Raw genomic sequence first — 22094 nt, forward strand, 5'->3', positions numbered from 1 at the left:
AATATTTCCGTGTAACAAATACAAAATGGAAAGATACCTCCTGCCTCTAGGTACATGCAAGAAATAATGCAAGTGTGAAGCAACCAACAAGACCGCTGGGAACCACTATCGTACATGTCGGAACAGTACAGCAATAAAATTCTCATGAGATAAATGATGCCTGAAGTCCTTTCATAGCCAATGCAAATACAGTAACTGGGTTTTTTAAACTGTTGAATTATAGTCCATAATGTTCACTTAACATTTTAAATGACTCTATCAAAGACAAAAAAGAAAACATCCATGGAATGGTTTCTACTTAGTTTGCTTTTTTCCTTTCTTTTCTCTTCCTCAATTCTGCTCTTATCTATATTCTGTCTTCCCAACACACACCCATATTAGTTTAATAAATAATTGATAATTGTACATTTTCTGAAACAACCACAAACTATTTCATTATTTCGCAATTTTGACAAAAATTTGTAGCAGAAGGGGAAAATAAAGGTAAATATTTGGGGGAAATCCAGCAGCAAAAACAGCTACAGAAGAGCCCTCAATTAAGTCTCTGTAACATGACCGGGCATGGTGGCTCACGCCTATAATTTCAGCACTCTGGGAGGCTGAGGCAGGTGGATTGCCTGAGCTCATGAGACCAGCCTGAGCCAGAGCAAGACATTGTCTTAAAAATAGCTGGCCATTGTGGGGGGCAACTGTAGTCCCAGCTACTTGGCAGGCTGAGACAAGAGAATCGCTTCCCCCCAAGAGTTTGAGGTTGCTGTGAGCTGTGATGCCACTGCACTCTATCAAGGGCAACAGAGTGAGACTCTAGCACTATGTGTCAGGCTCTGTCCTACGTGCTTGGCACCTCGGTGAGCAAAGACCCCTTTTGCCATAGGGCTCATCTTCTAAGGAGGAGATACACAATAAAAACCATTGACAAAAGATGCAGGTTATGAGAAGGTGGAAAGTCCTAGAGAAGAGTGACAAGGTCACCAGAGCTGGGGGTGTGTTTACAACCTGCACTGCTCCTTTGACTTTCCATGGGCTCTTCTGCGGCTGCTGAGCCCTCTCTTCCCTCCTTCTTCCATCAAAACAAATCTAAGGCCCACTCCCTGAAGTGGAATCTAGTGAATGTTAGAAAGCAATTCCTACTGTGTTGGTGGTGAGTGGTGACAGTCCAATGCAACATTTCTCAAAAGGGTTCTAAAAAACACTTACTTTTGGAGATGTTAACAGGTGTTGTACAGAATAATTCCATGTTCAGATAAATTTGGGAAATCTCTGAGACACTTTAAATGCGAATGAGCATGAGAATCACAAAGAAAGGAATATGAAATGCAGTATTTCCCAAACTGTGGTGACCTCTGCGTTATAGTTACAGCATGGGGCAAATGTCAGTCTGGATCCTTCATCTCCAGAGCACACACCATTTGGCCTAGAAGTCTTATTCCCCCCTCAGAGTAACCATCGACGCCACAGAACACAGTTTGGGAAGTGCCGGTCTGAGGAATCACAGTTCCATCTTTAATCTGTCACTCCAGCATACACAATCAGAGAATGTCTGGACCCTCCTATTACAAGGGGAAAAAACAAGGTCCAGGTGAGATGCAGGTGGCCCCGGGGGCTCCGGGCCCAGTCTCCTTCTCTACCACACAGCTCATGCTTTTATTCACAGGGGACTTTGGAAACAAAGCTCGAATTTATGAGAATGAATTCCTTCCCTTCCACTCTGCCCTTTGTTCCTTTCTTCCTCCTTTCTCTTCCTCCCAAATGTACTAGAGCATCTAGGGTAAAATAGATACAGACTCACAACCTGAGAAAGAGTGAGACCCTGTCTCTACAAAAAATAGAAAAACTAGCCCAGCACTGTGGTGCACGCCTGTAGTCCCCGCTACTCAGGAGGCTGAGGCAGGAGGATTGTTTGAGCCTAGGAGTTTAAGGCTAGAGTGAGGTAGGCTGATGCTATGGCACTCTAGCCAGGGCAACAGAGAAAAAAAAAGAAAGAGAGTAGAGAGAGATGTAAACTCAATTAAAATGAAATAACATATATAAACACCCTTGTTCAGTGCCTGTCACAGAATAAATAATAAATATGCTTTCCTCTTCCCATTGTCTACCCTCAAGGAACTTAGTGTCTAGAAAGGAAGAAAGATTAAAAAAAATCTGAAATACAGAATAAAGAGGTATATAACAGAGAGGTTGGGAAGGAAAGAGATTAATTAATTGATCAAGGTAATATGTCGCTTAAAGGAGGGAGCCCTGCGACGAGCAGAGAAGGTTTCATAAAGGACGGTTGAGCCAGGCTTTGATGAGTCAGTGAGAGCTTGCCTGGAAGTCACGGCAGAAAGAAGAGCCCAGGTAGAGGGGCAAAAAGTGCTTGGAGGGCAGGCCGAGCAGCCTGGCACTGCAGAGGACTGTGAGTGGGATCAACCCAGGAGAAATAGGGGATAAGGTCAGGGAACACTGGACGGGTAAGTGGGGGGGCAGACACTGTCTCCTGCTGAGGGAGGGGGCGGTGTTTTCCACTGGCACAGAGGGAAAACTGCTGAAAGGTTTTAAGCAAAGGAGTGATGGAATCAGAGTTGCATTTTAGAGAGATCATTCTGGAACAGCATGAAAAAGACAACACTAAAGAGAGGCCAGCAGGAGACAATAGCGATAGCCTGGGTGAAAAATGGTGAGAATTTTACTGAGGCTGTGTAGCTGGGGATAGAGAGGAAAGAATGGGTTTGAAAGAAGAGGCCTAGAGTCGGGCATGGTGGGGGGTTGATTCTAGAACTCTTAGTCTCAGGTTTGGATAATGAGGTGGGTACACAGAGGAGACCCAGCACAGGGAAGAATAACCTGTCTGGGGACTGAGCCCAGATTTAGACAAGGTGAGGTAGGAGATACCTGTGGGAGATGCCGAGAGGGCTGCTGGAGAAAGATCCCACAGTCTATGTCTCCAACTGTGGGAGTTTCAGCACTACGAGACAGAAAAGATCTAGATTTAGATCTTTTAAAATTCCCTCTGAGCTTTCTGCATGAAGGAGTAGAACTGACCACAGGAGACCAGGCATGTTAGGAAGAGTAGAGAGAGGGTTACTGTGGACCAGGCACGCGAACAAACAGACCAAATCCTGCCCACCCCTGGTGTGTGCTCCATGGTCGGAGCAAGTGCCAGCAGACCAGATGGTGCAGAGATCTCCTGGGCTTTCCTCCTTTGCAGAGAACAGAAATTTCTGTCTTAGGGAGCTGTCTTGGTTTCTCTCATGTGGTCTCATCCTACCCAACACCCTAATTATAACCAAAGGGTCTGGAGGAAGTGGCCTTCTTGGCCACTGAAAATGCAAGGATCCCTCATACCACCAGTGTAGAAGATCCAGGAGTCCCTTATGTAGCTGTGAACGTACTTTTCAGCAATCCTTCAGCATGGGGCAAATGTCAGTCTGGATCCTTCATCTCCAGAGCACACACCCTGATGTCCAGAGTGGATATGAACTATCTGGCAAGCACATATCTATTGTCCAGCAAAGGAGGTATTTATTCCTCTGACCACAATGGCCAATGTCCAAATTGCTTTCCAAATTCAAACCCACCCAAAAAAGTTAGTACCAATTCTCAGTACACTGAGACCTTGGACAATATGGGAGTCAGTCATTCAGGCTGAAGGCAAATGCAGTAGGCACCCCCGAGCTCCCACCTACGAGAATCCAATTCTCTGGAGCCCCATGAGAATGAAGACGCTACAAAGCAAAATGCCAGAGGTGTTGCCACACGCAGAGTCGCTGTGGCGCCTGGGACAGCTGAGTGTATGTCTCTTCATTGTTAGGTGCGGTCCCTCACTCTCCCTTACCTGAATACACCTAGCTTCATTTACCATCTCCCCGTTCTTTATTTCCAGCACTGTCCTCTCTGGGGCTCCAATTCACATAGCCACTTACTGACAATACGGCTCCTTGCAGGTCCCTCAAATTCAAGAAGTCCCCAAATGAGCAGAGACCACCCTCCACTAGTGTCCACACCCCAGATTCACGTTCTCCAAGTTCTGCTGCCTAAGTCACTCCCGGATCTTCCCCAGCACCTGTCTCCACTGCCAACGCCTGGATCGGGCCGCGTCCCCTCCCACCTGGACGCTCACCATAGCTTCCTGACTGTCTCCCCTTGTTTACTCTTCCCTCTCTCCATCCATTCTCCACACAGCAGCCTGAGAAATGATTATTTTTAAAAATACAAACCCGATGCTCAGCACCTGTAGCTCAGCGGCTAGGGCACCAGCCCCATACAGAGCTGGCAGGTTCAAACCTGGGCTGGGCCGGCCAAAAAACAATGACAACAACAACAACAAAATAGCTGGGTGTTGTGGTGGGCTCCTATAGTCCCAGCTACGTGGGAGGCTGAAGCAAGAGAATCTCTTAAGCCCAACACTACAGCACTCTACAAAGGGTGAAATAGTGAGACTCTGTCTCAAAAAATAAATAAATAAATGAAATAAAATACAAACCCGATTACGTCCCTCCATGGCTCACTACCAATCAGCAGCTTCTTACTACTCTTGGGGAAAAGTACAGCTCAGTAAGGACTGAAGGCCCAGTGAGACCTGGCTTCATTGCTTTCCAAATCAAACTCACCCAAAAGGGTTAGGGTCTGGGCCCGGGTGGGGGTGCCCACTCACAGCCCATCTGGAAACAAGAGAGACCTCTCCAAAAATCCAGTGGGTGAGGAACATGAGGCTTCCAAAGGCAGCACCTGCCAACAGCCAGCTGGGTCTGGAGGAGACCAGCCCCATGGCCGCCTCAGCAGGCTTCTTCCCCTCAGGTTTGCTGCAGTCACTATCTAGAATAAAAGAAGATGGAAAAGGGTCAGTCACCTGGAAACTTATGCTGAATAGTATTTAACAGACTTGCAGCCAGTAAGAAATTGTACCTGGCTTCAGGGACCTGCCGTTAGAAGAGAAGTCAAGGTGTGCAACTACAGAGCTCAGTGGGGTGATTTCAGGCGGGTGACGAGGCAAGACATTTGTGTGATCTGAAGGGAGACCATAGTAGAGGCTGGCCAGATTAGGAAAGGGTTAAGAGAGAGCAAGTATTTTGGAATTTGACAAGTGAAAATTCAGGAAATTACTTACTTCATGCAAAGTCAACACTATAGGCAAAAATACAGTGTGTCCATAAAGTCCATGTGCAATTTAAATTTGCACAGGAACTTTATGGACACCCTGTATATGCGGGAAAAAATGAATATGAATGGCACGTTTGGGGAACAAAGGTAGTCCAACTTGAAGGGAACATTCCCCTTGCAAAAGGCTGCTGTTTTCTCCCCCAAAGGGCTATCATCTAACCCTCTGTGTGCCCAGGGCAGCAAAAGGGCATCAACGGAGCAGTTCTGGCACATCGACACTTCTTGCAAGCCCTTCACATTAACTCCTTAAATCTTCACAACGTCCTCAGGAAACAGACTCTATTGCTAATCCCATTGTACAGATTAGAAATCAAGCCCAGAGAGATCAAGTTCAAGATCACACAAGTAGTGCAGAGAAACAAAGAGAGAAACGAAGAAGGCCAGGCACAGTGGTTCACACCTGTAATCCTAGGATCCTGGGAGGCCGAGGCAGGTAGATCACATGAGCTCATAGCTAGAGAGCAGCCTGAGCAAGACCAAGGCCCTGTCTCTACTAAAAATAGAAAAAAAAATATATTGTGCCTGTAGTTCCAGCTACTCAGGAGACAAGAGGACCCCTTGAGCCCAGGAGTTTGAGGTTTCTGTGAGCTATGATACCACAGCACTCTACCCAGGGTGACAGAGTGAGATTCTGTCTAAAAAAAGAGAGAGAGAGAGAGAAACTGAGACTTAGGTTGGGTCCTGTGGCTTCTTAACTGTACTGTACTTTGTGGTGCTGTTTAATCAACAGGTCCCAATTCATCATATCAATGACTTCATGGACATTGGAGAAAATGCTGGCAAGAGAATTTCTTCATAGGAACAGAGAGAGCCTGGCGCCATCTGCGATGGAAGGAAGTCTTTGGGTCCAACTGTGTGCCTGGCATTCTGATTTCACAAGGAAGAAAGTTCTGACAACAGTGTTATCAGAGGAAGGAGGCCCAGAGCTGAAAGCTGTGGATGGGTTGGGTTTGGGTGGGGTGGCATGGGAGAGGGTGATAAAGGCAGAGGGAGACCAGGGACCTGGTCTAGCAGCATCAGGCATTTAGACCAACTGTGCTCAGCAGAAGGCAGTGTACAGTGGTGAGGACTCCACCTGCCAGGGACCCAACATATCTTGAAATAAAACTATGAAAACCGAGGCACTGTCCTGGAGCACAAGACACAGCATAGACTAGACAGAGCTTCATCCCAGTGGCAAGGCACAAAATCTTGCCCCTGAGAGGTGAAGAATCTTGCCCAGCTGAAGCATGTCCCCCAGCAAAGCATGTCCCCAGCAAAGCTGCCACTCAAAACCAGATTATAAAAAACAGGTAAGAGCTGCGCCATGACCATGATCGGCGCCCGCTAGGACCTCCGTAAGAGCTATGCTGTGACCACGATCAGCGCCTATCAGGACCTCAGTTGGACACATTGAGACAAGAAGTTGCAGCCTCAAAGATCTGAGAAACACAGTAGAATCCTTCAGTAACATAATAGAGCAAGCAGAAGAAAGGATTTCTGACATTGAAGACAAAGCTTTTGAACGCTCCCAAACTTTCAAAGAGGAAGAGAAACGGAGGGCAAAAACAGATCACTCTCAGAGAGCTCTGGGATAATTCGAAGAAAACTAATATTCGTCTTATAGGGATCCCCGAAAGTGACGAAGTGGCTGCACAAGTTACAGAGTCTCTTCTCCATGAGATTATGAAGGAGAACTTTGCAGACATGCCAAGAGATTCTGAAATTCAGATAGCAGACAGTTTCAGAACTCTAGCACAACTCAACTCAAATACGACACGCCCCAGACACATCATAATCAATTTCACTAAAGTTAATATGAAGGAGAAAATCCTGAAAGCAGCCAGATGAAAGAAAACCATCACCTACAAGGGCAAGAATATTAGAATAACTGCAGACCTCTCTGCTGAAACCTTTCAAGCTAGAAGAGGATGGTCATCGACTTTTAACCTCCTAAAACAAAATAACTTTCAACCCAGGATCCTGTACCCAGCTAAACTGAGTTTCATTTATGATGGAGAAATTAAATACTTTAATGACATTCACATGTTGAAGAAATTTGCCATAACTAAACTAGCTCTCCAGGATATTCTCAGACCTATCCTTCATAAAGACCAGCATAATCCTCCACCACAAAAATAAACCCACCTAGAAAATTTTGATCAAATTCCAACTTCCACAGTTGCAAAAGGTTAAAAATGTGCACCGGGCTCTTGAAAGGCTTATCAATATTCTCAATTAATATGAATGGTTTAAATTGTCCTCTAAAGAGGCACAGGTTGGCTGACTGGATACAAAAACTCAAGCCAGATATCTGCTGCATACAAGAATCGCATCTTACATTAAAAGACAGATATAGACTCAAGGTGAAGGGATGGTCATCTATACTCCAGGCAAATGGAAAGCAGAAAAAAGCAGGCATTGCAATCCTATTCACAGACGCAATAGGCTTTAAACCAACCGAAATAAGGAAGGATAAGGATGTACACTTCATATTTGTTAAAGGTAATACTCAATATGATGAGATTTCAATTATTAATATTTATGTACCCAACCAGAATTCACCTCAATTTATAATAGAAACTCTAACAGACATGAGCAACTTGATTTCCTCCAGTTCCATAGTACTTGGAGATTTTAACACCCCTTTAGTAGTGCTGGATAGATCCTCCAAAAAGAAGCTAAGCAAATAAATTTTAGATTCAAACTTAACCATTCAACATCTGGACATAACAGACATCTACAGAACATTTCATCCCAACAAAACTGAAAACACATTCTTCTCATCAGCCACGGAACATACTCCAAAATTGACCACATCCTAGGCCACAAATCTAACCTCAGCAAATTTAAAAAATAGAAATTATTCCTTGCATCTTCTCAGACCATCATGGAATAAAAGTTGAACTCAATAACAACAGGAATCTGCATAACCATACAAAAACATGGAAGTTAAATAACCTTATGCTGAAGGATATATGGGTTATAGACGAGATTAAGAAGGAAATCACCAAATTTTTGGAACAAAACAACAATCAAGACACGAATTATCAGAACCTCTGGGATACTGCAAACGCAGTCCTAAGTGGGAAATTTATAGCACTGCAAGCCTTCCTCAAGAAAACGGAAAGAGAGGAAGTTAATAACTTAATGGGACATCTCAAGCAACTTGAGAAGGAAGAACATTCCAACCCCAAACCCAGCAGAAGAAAAGAAATAACCAAAATCAGAGCAGAATTAAATGAAATTGAAAACAAAAGAATTATACAACAGATCACTAAATCCAAAAGTTGGTTTTTTGAAAACATCAATAAAATAGATAAACCTTTGGCCAACCTAACCATGAAAAAAAGAGTAAAATCTCTAATTTCATCTATCAGAAATGGTAATGATGAACTAACAACAGACCCCTCAGAAATTCAAAAAATCCTTAATGAATACTACAAGTAACTCTACTCTCAGAAATATGAAAATCTGAAAGAAATTGACCAATACCTGGAAGTACATCACCTACCAAGACTTAGCCAGAATGAAGTGGAAATGTTGAACAGGCCTATATCAAGTTCTGAAATAGCATCAACTATACAAAGTCTCCCTAAAAAGAAAAGCCTGGAGACAGATGGCTTCACATCAGAATTCTACCAAACATTTAAAGAAGAACTAGTACCTATATTACTAAACCTCTTCCAAAATATAGAAAAAGAAGAAATATTACCCAACACATTCTACAAAGCAAACATAACCTTGATCCCCAAACCAGGGAAAGACCCAACAAGAAAAGAAAATTATAAACCAATATCACTAATGAATATTGATGCAAAAATATTCAATAAGATCCTAACAGAATCCAACAACACATCAAAAAAATTATACACCACAACCAAGTGGGATTTATCCCAGGGTCTCAAGGCTGGTTCAATATACATAAATCTATAAATGTAATTCAGCACATAAACTAAAAAATAAAGAGCATATGATTCTCTCAATTGATGCAGAAAAATCTTTTGATAATATCCAGCATCTCTTCATGATCAGAACACTTAAGAAAATTGGTATATAAGGGACATTTCTTGAACTAATAGAGGCCATCTACAGCAAACCCACAGCCAATATCATATTGAATGGAGTTAAATTGAAATCATTTCCACTTAGATCAGGAACCAGACAAGGTTGCCCATTGTCTTCATTGCTCTTTAACATTGTAATGGAAGTTTTAGCCACTGCAATTAGGGAAGAAAAGGTGATCAAGGGTATCCACATAGGGTCAGAAGAGATCAAACTTTCACTCTTCGCAGATGATATCATCGTATATCTGGAAAACACTAGGGATTCTACTACAAAACTTTTAGAAGTGATCAAGGAATATAGCAATGTCTCAGGCTACAAAATCAACACCCATAAATCTGTAGCCTTTATATATACCAACAATAGCCAAACTGAAAAAACAGTCAAGGACTCTATTCCTTCACAGTAGCGCCAAAGAAGATGAAAATGTGGGAGTATATCTAACAAAGGATGTGAAAGATCTCTACAAAGAGAACTATGAAACTTGAAGAAAAAAAGTAGCTGAAGATGTTAACAAATGGAAAAACATACCATGCTCATGGCTGGGAAGAATCAACATTGTTAAAATGTCTATACTACCCAAAGCAATATATAATTTTAATGCAATTCCTATTAAAGCTCCATTGTCATATTTTCAAGATCTTGAAAAAATAATACTTCGTTTTATGTGGAATCAGAAAAAACCTCGAATAGCCAAGACATTACTCAGCAATAAAAACAAAGCAGGAGGAATCATGCTACCAGACCTGAGACTGTACTATAAATCAATAGTGATCAAAACAGCATGGTACTGGCACAAAAACAGAGAATTAGATGTCTGGAACAGAATAGAGAACCAAAAGATGAATCCAGCTACTTACGGTTATTTGATTTTTGGCAAGCCAATTAAAAACATTCAGTGGGGAAAAGATTCCCTATTTAATAAATGGTGCTGGGTCAACTGGCTGGCGATCTGTAAAAGACTGAAACTGGACCCACACCATTAACTAAGATAGACTGTCACTGGATAAAAGATTTTAACTTAAGACATGGAACTATAAAAATACTTGAAGAAAGTACAGGGAAAATTCTTGAAGGAGTCGGCCTGGGTGAATATTTTATGAGGAGGACTCCCCAGGCAATTGAAGCAGTATCAAAAATACACTACTGGGACCTGATCAAACTAAAAAGCTTCTGCACAGCCAAGAACATAGTAAGTAAAGCAAACAGACAGCCCTCAGAATGGGAGAAAATATTTGCACGTTATACCTCTGATAAAGCTTTAATAACCAGAATCCACAGAGAACTCAAATGTATTAGCAAGAAAAGAACAAGTGATCCATCTCAGGGTGGGCAAAGGACTTGAAGAGAAACCTCTCTAAAGAAGACAGACACATGATTTACAAACACATGAAAAAAAGCTCATCATCCTTAATCATCAGAGAAATGCAAATCAAAGCTACTTTGAGATATCACCTAACCCCAGTAAGAGTAGCCCACATAACAAAATCCCAAAACCAGAGATGTTGGCGTGGATGTGGAGGAAAAGGCACACTTCTACCCTGCTGGTGGGAATGCACACTAATACGTTCCTTCTGGAAGGATGTTTGGAGAATACTTAGAGATCTAAAAATAGACCTGCCATTCGATCCTATAATTCCTTTACTAGGTTTATACCCAGAAGACCAAAAATCACAATATAACCAAGACATCTGTCCCAGAATGTTTATTGCAGCCCAATTCATAATTGCTAAGTCATGGAAGAAGCCCAAGTGCCCATCAACCCACGAATGGACTAGCAAATTGTGGTACATGTATACCATGGAATATTACGCAGCCTTAAAAAAGATGGAGACTTTACCTCTTTCATGTTTACATGGATGGAGCTGGAACATACTCTTCTTAGCAAAGTATCTCAGGAATGGAAGAAAAAGTATCCAATGTACTCAGCCCTACTATGAAGCTAATTTATAGCTTTCACATGAAGGCTATAACCCAACTATAGCACAAGAATATGGGGAAAGGGGCAAGGGAGGGTAAGGGAGGGGGGAGGCTAGAGTGGAAGGAGGGAAATGGGTGGGACCACACCTACAGTACATCTTAGAATGGGTATAGACGAAACTTACTAAAGGCAGAATACAAATGCCTACATACAATAACTAAGAAAATGCCATGAAGGCTATGTTGAACAGTTTGATGACAATATTTCAGATTGTATATGAAACCAGCACATTGTACCACTTGATTTCACTAATGTACACAGCTATGATTTAACAATAAAAAAATAATAAAAAAAGATTATGAAAAACAATATATTAACATGGACATAATGTTGCTTTTAATATAGAGACTTTATTTAATTTAAAAAAAAACTACGAAAAGCACCAGGTATGCTCAGCTATCTTTAGGAAGATGGTGAAGAGTCAGAGTTTTATAAATGGGGGCACAGGGCAGACCCAGACAAGGGGGCCGACAGCCAGCAACTGGGTCACATAAGTTTAAAACTGAGGTGAGAAAGAAGAAAAGTCAAGCCAGGACCCTGAACCCCAAGTTCTAATTTGGCCATAGCTGGAAACGTGCTGCCTGAGTTTCTACCCCTGGATATGAATGTTTTCTAAAATATAAAGCATGAGCTGGGCACTGAAGGAGCTAAGGAAATTTAACTCCTTGGTATAAAAAATATTTTAAATGGCTCAGCACCCTTAGCTCAGTAGTTAGGGCGATGGCCACATGTCCCGGGGCTGATGGGTTCGAATCCAGCCTGGGCCTGCCAAACAACAATGACAACAACAACAACAACAACAACAAATAGCTGGGTGTTGTGGTAGACGCCTGTAGTCCCAGTTACTTGGGAGGCTGAAGCAAGAGAATCTCTTAAGCCCAAGAGTCTGAGGTTGCTGTGAACTGTGATGCCATGGCACTCTACCCAGGGTGGTGGCATAGTGAGAGTCTGTCTTTAAAAAATACATACATATTTTGAATTAAAGGCCATTTAAGATCAGGAAGCATTGAAAGAGGCCTTTCCTCTATCTACATAGAATCTGAGTAGCCTGATTGAGAATCAAAAAGGGGCTGCTGACTTCCTTATTACATGCTAATAGACCTGGTCCCAGGGTCATTTGAAGCAAGAGACCTGTCTCTCAGGTTCTTCTACAAATCAATCTGTTTCCACCCACCGACACACATCCCCCCTAGCAACCATTTGCTGCACCTGTACTTTCCACATTCTCCCCACTCCCTTCCAAAAGGCATTTATAAAAGTTTCTGACCATCACTGAGACTTTGGGTAATCGTTCTTGTGGTTCTCCCCATGTGCATGGTATTTAGTAATAAACCTTCCTCTTATTAATCTACCATAATTGTGACTTGATCCTTCAGCGAACCAACCAAGGGAAAAGGGCAGCTTTCGCCAGGATCCCTACAGCACGGTGGCTCACGCCTGTAATCCCAGCACTCTGGGAGGCTGAGAACGGTGGATTGTCTGAGCTCAGGAGTTTGAGATCAGCCTGAGCTAGTGTGAGATCCTGTCTCTACTAAAAATAGAAAAACTAGCCTGGCATGATAGTCCCAGGTACTAGGTTGGCAAGAGGATTACTTGAGTCCAAGAGACTGAGGTTGCTGTGAGCCATGGCACTCTACCCAAGGAGACAAAGGGAGGCCATCCCAGCACTCTGGGAGGCTGAGGCGAGTGGATTACTTGAGCTCCAGAGTTAGAGACCAGCCTGAGCAAGAGCAAGACTCCATCTCTGAAAAATAGCTGGGCAATGTGGTAGGCACCTGTAGTTCCAGCTACTCGGGAGACTGAGGCAAGAGGATCACTTGAACCCAGGAGTTTGAGGTTGCCATGAGCCTCAATATCACGGCACTCTACCCACAGGGACAAAGTGAGGATCTGTCTCCAAAAAATAAATAAATAAATAAATAAATAAAATGCAAAGCAAACTCTAGGGGACCAGACCGAGTTCCACATATTCTAATCTCACATGATCAGTTTACTCGCATGGTTTTCCCCATTCTCATTACCTCTGTTTCATGCCAAATAAGGTCCAGAGGGGAATTATACAAGCGCTTCAACTGTGACTCACTGGGAGTCACACAAAAAGCAGGAGCAAGTTAATTAGAATCCAGTAACACCTTTCTTTCTAGAAGAGTCTCAAGTTAGCCTCTGATGTAAACATCTAAGTTGGGTATGAGACTGTCTCAGAGAAAGTCAGGCCCAGAGAGTGACAGGTGACTTGAAAAATGTCATACAAATGTAAAATTTCCTTTCTTTTCAGATATGGAGCTTCAGGCCCCGGAGAAAAACTTAGGTAGTTCCCACAGCCGTAGGTCCCAGGAACTTTCCCCAGTGTTAGAGAAGTACCGGTGTAGGGAGGATTGGAGGACGTCCAGAGGGATGCAAAAGATAGAGCTGAGTGTGGGCTGAAGCCCAAGGCCAGGCTGCAGTGGCCCACAGACATGGTGCTACAACTCAGAGATGGCTTTTCATTTTCACCATCTATCTGTATTGCTGAGGATATGGCGCATTCTACTTGGAAAATAGCCTGCTGGCACCCTAGGAGGCTGAGATGGATCACTTGAGGCCAGGAATTCAAAACCACCCTGAACAAGAGTGAGACCCCATCTCTACTAAAAATAGAAAAATTAGCCAGGTATGGTGGTGGGTGCCTCTAGTCCCAGCTACTCAGGAGGCTAAGGCAGGAGGATCACGTGAACCCAGGAGTTTGAGGTTGCTGTGAGCTATGACGTTGCCTTGGCGCTCTAGCCTGGGCAAGAGAGCGAGGCTTTGTCTAAGAAAAAAAAGAAAGAAAGAAAAGAAAAGAAATAGCTTTCTGGCTGTGTCAGTTACATGTACTGATTCATAAAAAGAAAAAGCTGAAATGGCTGGGTGTCCATAGCCCAGTGTTTAGGGCGCCAGCCACCTGTTCCAGAGCTAGTGGGTTCGAACCCAGCCCAGGCCTGCTAAACAAACAAAAAAAGCCAGGCATTGTGGCAAGTCCCAGCTGCTAGGGAGGTTGAGGCAACCTGAGCCCAAGAGGTTGAGGTTGCTGTGAGCTATGACACCACAGCAAGGGTGACAAAGGGAGACTGTCTCAATAAAAAAAAAAAGAAAGAAAGGAAGGAAAAGAAAAAGCTAAAATGGAGATATAGTGCAGAAAAGACTCTATACTTAGAGTCTTTTCAAGATGTACAACATTCATACAGGAAAAGTAAAATAAACTCTGCAAAAGAGAAAATCCTTAAATAAATGTGACATCACTTACCTGTGCCGATGCGATCCAGTGTGGCTATGGCACTCAATGTCAGTATCACTCTGTTGGACAGTGGATAACTCCAGATGGGGTTTAGTGAAGTGTACCATATTCGGAGAACAACAAGAAGAATCTGTCCTAAAATGAATCCCCAGATTCTGAGGTATCTGGAAGTGCAAAAGTATTTTTAAATACTTTTTTTTTTTGCAGTTTTTAGCCAGGGCTGGGTTTGAACCCGCCACCTCCAGCATATGGGGCTGGCGCCCTACTCCTTTGAGCCACAGGTGCCACCCTTAAATACTTTTTATTCATTTTCCATGTAGTATGTTCATCGTGAATGTCAGTTTCTCAGAATATCTGAAATAGTCTTGCTGGTAATTTGCAGTAATGTATGCGGCTTTATGTAGCCCATTACCTAGGCAGCTTGTAATTCTTTAATTCTCAATACATTATTGAGATTGATGGCAAATATTCACATCCTGGTTATGTGAAAAGGGAAAGAAAGACATCTACAAACCCGTAGAGGAGGGAACAACTGTAATACCCGGCCCTTTGGTAACGGGTCATACTTATTTGTCTATAAGTGCATAAGATATGAACCGTACGTACCTTTGCAAACTACTTCCTGACCACCAGGTCACGGCCTGCACGAGCAGAGAGGAAGACACGCCGAGTGCGAGGACCACCAGCCTAATGGCAGCAGTCGGAGCCTGGAGGGAAGCTATGCTACCTACAAGCAAAGGAGAGTATAGCATGTCTGGCCAGCACGGACTGACACTCAGTCACCTGCATTTGACAAATATTACCTGACGCCATCTTTATTATACAGGTGTCCATAAAGATCGTGTGCAATTTAACATAGTGCATGATTAAAAATCACACACGCATCTTGGCACCTGTAGCTCAAGCGGCTAAGGTGCCAGCCACATACACCTGAGCTAGTGGGTTCGAATCCAGCCCAGGCCTGCCAAACAACAATGACAACTACAACTAAAAAATAGTCGGGCATTGTGGCAGGTGCTTGTAGATCCAGCTATTTGGGAGGATGAGGCAAGAGAATTGCTTAAACCCAGGAGTTGGAGGTTGCTGTGAGCTGTGATGCCACAGCACTCTACCCAGGGTGACAGCTTGAGGCTCTATCTCAAAAAAAAAAAATCGCACACAAACTTTATGGACACCCTGTACTTAGGAAGATAGAATCAATATGTAATTATGCATATAAAGTTAAAATGTTCATTGAGATATAATTCACATACTGTAAGATTTACTGTGTTAAAGTATGCAAATTCAATAGTTTTAAATTTACTCACAAAGTTGTGCAACTGTCACCACCATCGAATTCCAGCAAGTTTCCATCATCCCCCAAAGAAGCCCCACACCCATCAGCATTCACTCCGGGGTCCTCCCATCCCTCCCACAGCACCGGGCCATCAGGAATCCACTTTCCATCTCTGTGGACGTTTCCTTCTCTGGGCATTTTGTAGGGAAACATGTAATAAAATGCATGGCCTTTTGTGACTAGTTTCTTTCCCTTAGCAGAACGTTTTCAGGGTTTGTCCGGGTTGTAATGTACATCAGTGCTTGATTCCCTTTTGTGACTAAATAATATTGCATATTGCATGTACACCCTGCATTTTCTCTATCCATTCATCATAGAACACATTCTTTAGCTCTTGTGAATAATGCTGCTATGAACATTTGTGAACAAATGTTTTCATTTTTCTTGGGTATATGCCAAGAAACTCTGTTTAACATTTTAAGGAACTGCCAAACTGTTTCCCAAAGCAACTGGGCCATTCTACATTCCCACCAGCCATGCAGGACGGTTCCGGTTTCTCCACATACTTGCCAACACTTGCTATTGTCTGTCATATTAATTATAGTCATCCAAGTGGGTCAAAATATTTAAAGACAAAAATAACATTAATCTGGCCGGGGGTGGTGGCTCACGCTTGTAATCCCAACAGTCTGGGAGGCTGAGGAAGGTGGATTGCTTGAGCTTACGAGTTCAAGACCAGTCTGAGCAAGAGCAAGACCCCATCTCTACTAAAAATAGAAAAATTAGCTGGGTGTGGTGGTGCATGCCTGTACTCTAGCTATTCAGGAGTCTGAGGCAGGAGGATCGTTTGAGCCCAAGAGTTTGAGGTTGCTGTGAGCCAAGCTGATGCCACAGCACTCTAGCCCCAGCAACAAAGTGAGACTCTATCTCAAAAATAAATAAACAAAAATAACCTTAATTGACAGGAGTGTGAACTAGTTTCATAGCTAATTACACAGTAATTAACCTAAAATATCTGAGGTGTCAGAGGTCAGGTACTTGTACGCGCAGACCTTCTCTGTAGTTATGTCAGAACCACAGGACTCTAAAAACAAAGTTGTTTCATGTCCTTAAGAAGCATTTGAAGAGATGTTTAAGGCAATTCATGGTTTCCTTCAGCCTTTATTTAGCAGCAAGAAAGCTCAGTAGTCATTTGGAAGAGGGTTTGGCAGAGATTGGCCTCTTCATTCTCAACTCTGAGTAACTTTCTCTATCTATACCACATTCCCCAATATAACTCTATTCCTCCTGAAGCTGGTAGGTTTTCATGGAGGAAGGAGGTGAAACAGAACAGGAAACATTAAAATCAAATACCATAACCACCACAAACTTATTTACTATCATGGTCCTTTTAGACAACAGAAGTTCCTAGGCTAGAACCAGACATAGTAATGAAAAACAGTGCCAGAGGCCAGCATGGGGCTCACGCCTCTAATGCCAGCACTCTGGGAGGCTGAGGCAGGAGGACTGTTTGAGCTCAGGAGTTAAGACCAGCCTGAACAAGAGTGAGACCCCATCTCTAAAAATAGCTGGATGTGGTCGTAGGTGCCTGTAGTTTAAGTGACCTCGGAGGCTGTGGAAACAGGATCACTTGAACCCAAGAGTCTGAGTTTGCTGTGAGGTATGACGCCGCCATAGCAATCTACCCAGGATGACAGAGGGAGACTCGGCCAGAGAGGAGGGAGGAGGAGGAGGAGGAGGAGGAGGAAGGGGAAGATAAAGAAGAGAAAGGAGAAGAGAACGAGGAAAGGGAGGAAAAGGAAGAAGAAGAAGAGAAGGAGGGGAGAGGAGCACAGGGAGGAGAGGGAGGAGGAGGGGAAGGAGAACGAAGTAACAGCACAGCCAGCAGCTCCAGAGGTGGCAAAATTGTAACAGGTGCCACTGAGATCACTCCCACAGAGATGTCGACCTTAAGTGGGATGAGAAAATAAATCTTGGAAGACTCACGCCACAGTGAATGATATAAGGACTTATAAGCCAACACCAGCTACACTCAGCTCCTATATACCGCACACAGGCCACCAGTTATAATTACTGACTAAGTACTGAACTTTGGGCAACCATTATAATCAGTTACTATGTGCTCCATTCAGGGCAGCAGTTCTAATCAGTTACTATGTGGTCCACTCAGGTTACTAGTTACAATCCATTACTATATAATCCAATAAGGATATTGGTAATAATCATGTACTATAAGCTCCACTCAGGCCAACAGTTATAATCAGTTACTATGTGCTCCACTCAGGCCAACACTTATAATCAGTTAGTATGTGCTCCACTCAGGACAGCAGTTATAATCAGTTACTCTGTGCTCCTCTCAGGACAGCAGTTATAATCAGTTACTCTGTGCTCCACTCAGGACAGCAGTTATAATCAGTTACTATGTGCTCCACTCAGGCCGACAGTTATAATCAGTTACTATGTGCTCCACTCAGGCCGACAGTTATAATCAGTTACTATGTGCTCCACTCAGGAAAGCAGTTATAATCAGTTACTATGTGCTCCACTCAGGACAGCAGTTATAATCAGTTAGTATGTGCTAAACTCAGGACAGCAGTTATATCAGTTACTATGTGCTCCACTCAGGAAAGCAGTTATACTCAGTTACTATGTGCTCCACTCAGGACAGCAGGTATAATCAGTTACTCTGTGCTCCACTCAGAAAAGCAGTTATACTCAGTTACTATGTGCTCCACTCAGGACAGCAGGTATAATCAGTTACTCTGTGCTCCACTCAGGAAAGCAGTTATACTCAGTTACTATGTGCTCCACTCAGGACAGCAGTTATAATCAGTTACTCTGTGCTCCACTCAGGAAAGCAGTTATAATCAGTTACTATGTGCTCCACTCAGGACAGCAGTTATAATCAGTTACTATGTGCTCCACTCAGGACAGCAGTTATAATCAGTTACTATGTGCTCCAATCAGGAAAGCAGTTATAATCAGTTAGTATGTGCTCCACTCAGGAAAGCAGTTATAATCAGTTACTATGTGCTCCACTCAGAACAGCAGTTATAATCAGTTAGTATGTGCTCCACTCAGGACAGCAGTTATAATCAGTTACTCTGTGCTCCACTCAGGCCAACAGTTATAATCAGTTAGTATGTGCTCCACTCAGGCCAACAGTTTTAATCAGTTACTATGTGCTCCACTCAGGACAGCAGTTATAATCAGTTAGTATGTGCTCCACTCAGGCCAACAGTTTTAATCATACTATGTGCTCCACTCAGGACAGCAGTTATAATCAGTTACTATGTGCTCCATTCAGGACAGCAGTTATAATCAGTTACTATGTGCTCCACTCAGGACAGCAGTTATAATCAGTTAGTATGTGCTCCACTCAGGCCGACAGTTATAATCAGTTACTCTGTGCTCCACTCAGGAAAGCAGTTATAATCAGTTACTATGTGCTCCACTCAGGACAGCAGTTATAATCAGTTACTATGTGCTCCACTCAGGACAGCAGTTATAATCAGTTAGTATGTGCTCCACTCAGGAAAGCAGTTATAATCAGTTACTATGTGCTCCACTCAGAACAGCAGTTATAATCAGTTACTATGTGTTCCACTCAGTACAGCAGTTATAATCAGTTACTATGTGTTCCACTCAGTACAGCAGTTATAATCAGTTACTATGTGCTCCACTCAGGACAGCAGTTATAATCAGTTACTATGTGCTCCACTCAGGCCGACAGTTATAATCAGTTACTCTGTGCTCCACTCAGGAAAGCAGTTATAATCAGTTAGTATGTGCTCCACTCAGGACAGCAGTTATAATCAGTTACTACGTGCTCCACTCAGGCCGACAGTTATAATCAGTTACTATGTGCTCCACTCAGGAAAGCAGTTATAATCAGTTACTATGTGCTCCACTCACAACAGCAGTTATAATCAGTTACTATGTGCTCCACTCAGGCCAACAGTTATAATCAGTTACTATGTGCTCCACTCAGGGCAGCAGTTGTAATCAGTTACTATGTGCTCCACTCAGGCCGACAGTTATAATCAGTTACTATGTGCTCCACTCAGGCCGACAGTTATAATCAGTTACTATGTGCTCCACTCAGGAAAGCAGTTATAATCAGTTACTATGTGCTCCACTCAGGACAGCAGTTATAATCAGTTACTATGTGCTCCACTCAGGACAGCAGTTATAATCAGTTACTATGTGCTCCACTCAGGACAGCAGTTATAATCAGTTACTATGTGCTCCACTCACGAAAGCAGTTATAATCAGTTACTATGTGCTCCACTCAGAACAGCAGTTATAATCAGTTACTATGTGCTCCACTCAGGGCTGCAGTTATAATCAGTTACTATGTGCTCCACTCAGGACAGCAGTTATAATCAGTTACTCTGTGCTCCACTCAGGACAGCAGTTATAATCAGTTACTATGTGCTCCACTCAGGCCGACAGCTGTAATCAGTTACTCTGTGCTCCACTCAGGACAGCAGTTATAATCAGTTACTATGTGCTCCACTCAGGACAGCAGTTATAATCAGTTACTATGTGCTCCACTCAGGACAGCAGTTATAATCAGTTACTCTGTGCTCCACTCAGGAAAGCAGTTATAATCAGTTACTATGTGCTCCACTCAGGACAGCAGTTATAATCAGTTACTATGTGCTCCACTCAGGACAGCAGTTATAATCAGTTACTCTGTGCTCCACTCAGGAAAGCAGTTATAATCAGTTACTATGTGCTCCACTCAGGACAGCAGTTATAATCAGTTACTATGTGTTCCACTCAGTACAGCAGTTATAATCAGTTACTATGTGCTCCACTCAGGACAGCAGTTATAATCAGTTACTATGTGCTCCACTCAGGAAAGCAGTTATAATCAGTTACTCTGTGCTCCACTCAGGACAGCAGTTATAATCAGTTACTATGTGCTCCACTCAGGACAGCAGTTATAATCAGTTACTCTGTGCTCCACTCAGGACAGCAGTTATAATCAGTTACTATGTGCTCCACTCAGGACAGCAGTTATTATCAGTTACTATGTGCTCCACTCAGGGCAGCAGTTATAATCAGTTACTATGTGTTCCACTCAGGAAAGGAGTTATAATCAGTTACTATGTGCTCCACTCAGGACAGCAGGTATAATCAGTTACTATGTGCTCCACTCAGGACAGCAGTTATAATCAGTTACTATGTGCTCCACTCAGGACAGCAGTTATAATCAGTTACTATGTGCTCCACTCAGGACAGCAGTTATAATCAGTTACTCTGTGCTCCACTCAGGACAGCAGTTATAATCAGTTACTATGTGCTCCACTCAGGCCGACAGTTATAATCAGTTACTCTGTGCTCCACTCAGGCCGACAGTTATAATCAGTTACTATGTGCTCCACTTAGGAAAGCAGTTATAATCAGCTACTATGTGCTCCACTCAGGATAGCATTTATAATCAGTTACTATGTGCTCCACTCAGGACAGCAGTTATAATCAGTTACTATGTGCTCCTCTCAGGACAGCAGTTATAATCAGTTACTATGTGCTCCACTCAGGACAGCAGTTATAATCAGTTACTATGTGCTCCACTCAGGACAGCAGTTATAATCAGTTACTCTGTGCTCCACTCAGGAAAGCAGTTATAATCAGTTACTCTGTGCTCCACTCAGGACAGCAGTTATAATCAGTTACTATGTGTTCCACTCAGGAAAGCAGTTATAATCAGTTAGTATGTGCTCCACTCAGGACAGCAGTTATAATCAGTTACTCTGTGCTCCACTCAGGACAGCAGTTATAATCAGTTACTATGTGCTCCACTCAGGACAGCAGTTATAATCAGTTACTCTGTGCTCCACTCAGGACAGCAGTTATAATCAGTTACTCTGTGCTCCACTCAGGCCGACAGTTATAATCAGTTACTATGTGCTCCACTTAGGAAAGCAGTTATAATCAGCTACTATGTGCTCCACTCAGGATAGCATTTATAATCAGTTACTATGTGCTCCACTCAGGACAGCAGTTATAATCAGTTACTATGTGCTCCTCTCAGGACAGCAGTTATAATCAGTTACTATGTGCTCCACTCAGGACAGCAGTTATAATCAGTTACTATGTGCTCCACTCAGGACAGCAGTTATAATCAGTTACTCTGTGCTCCACTCAGGAAAGCAGTTATAATCAGTTACTCTGTGCTCCACTCAGGACAGCAGTTATAATCAGTTACTATGTGTTCCACTCAGGAAAGGAGTTATAATCAGTTAGTATGTGCTCCACTCAGGCCGACAGTTATAATCAGTTACTATGTGCTCCACTCAGGACAGCAGTTATAATCAGTTACTATGTGCTCCACTCAGGACAGTAGTTATAATCAGTTACTCTGTGCTCCACTCAGGAAAGCAGTTATAATC

The 22094-nt window shown here is 43.0% G+C and overlaps 1 protein-coding gene across 2 annotated transcripts in view; it reads right to left on the minus strand.

Moving 5' to 3' along the window:
- CWH43 (cell wall biogenesis 43 C-terminal homolog) overlaps positions 1–22094 on the minus strand; it is a 104347-nt gene that overhangs the window by 58456 nt on the left and 23797 nt on the right. For both annotated transcript variants that reach the window (XM_053577779.1, XM_053577778.1), the window contains exons 3-5: positions 15024–15144; positions 14427–14581; positions 4590–4794 (exon numbers count right to left, since the gene is read on the minus strand). In XM_053577779.1, the coding sequence (XP_053433754.1) occupies positions 4590–4794; positions 14427–14581; positions 15024–15144 (481 nt within the window). The remainder of the gene's footprint in view (positions 1–4589; positions 4795–14426; positions 14582–15023; positions 15145–22094) is intronic.

This window comes from Nycticebus coucang, chromosome 23 (genome assembly GCF_027406575.1).
Source record: "Nycticebus coucang isolate mNycCou1 chromosome 23, mNycCou1.pri, whole genome shotgun sequence".
Lineage (NCBI taxonomy): Eukaryota > Metazoa > Chordata > Mammalia > Primates > Lorisidae > Nycticebus > Nycticebus coucang.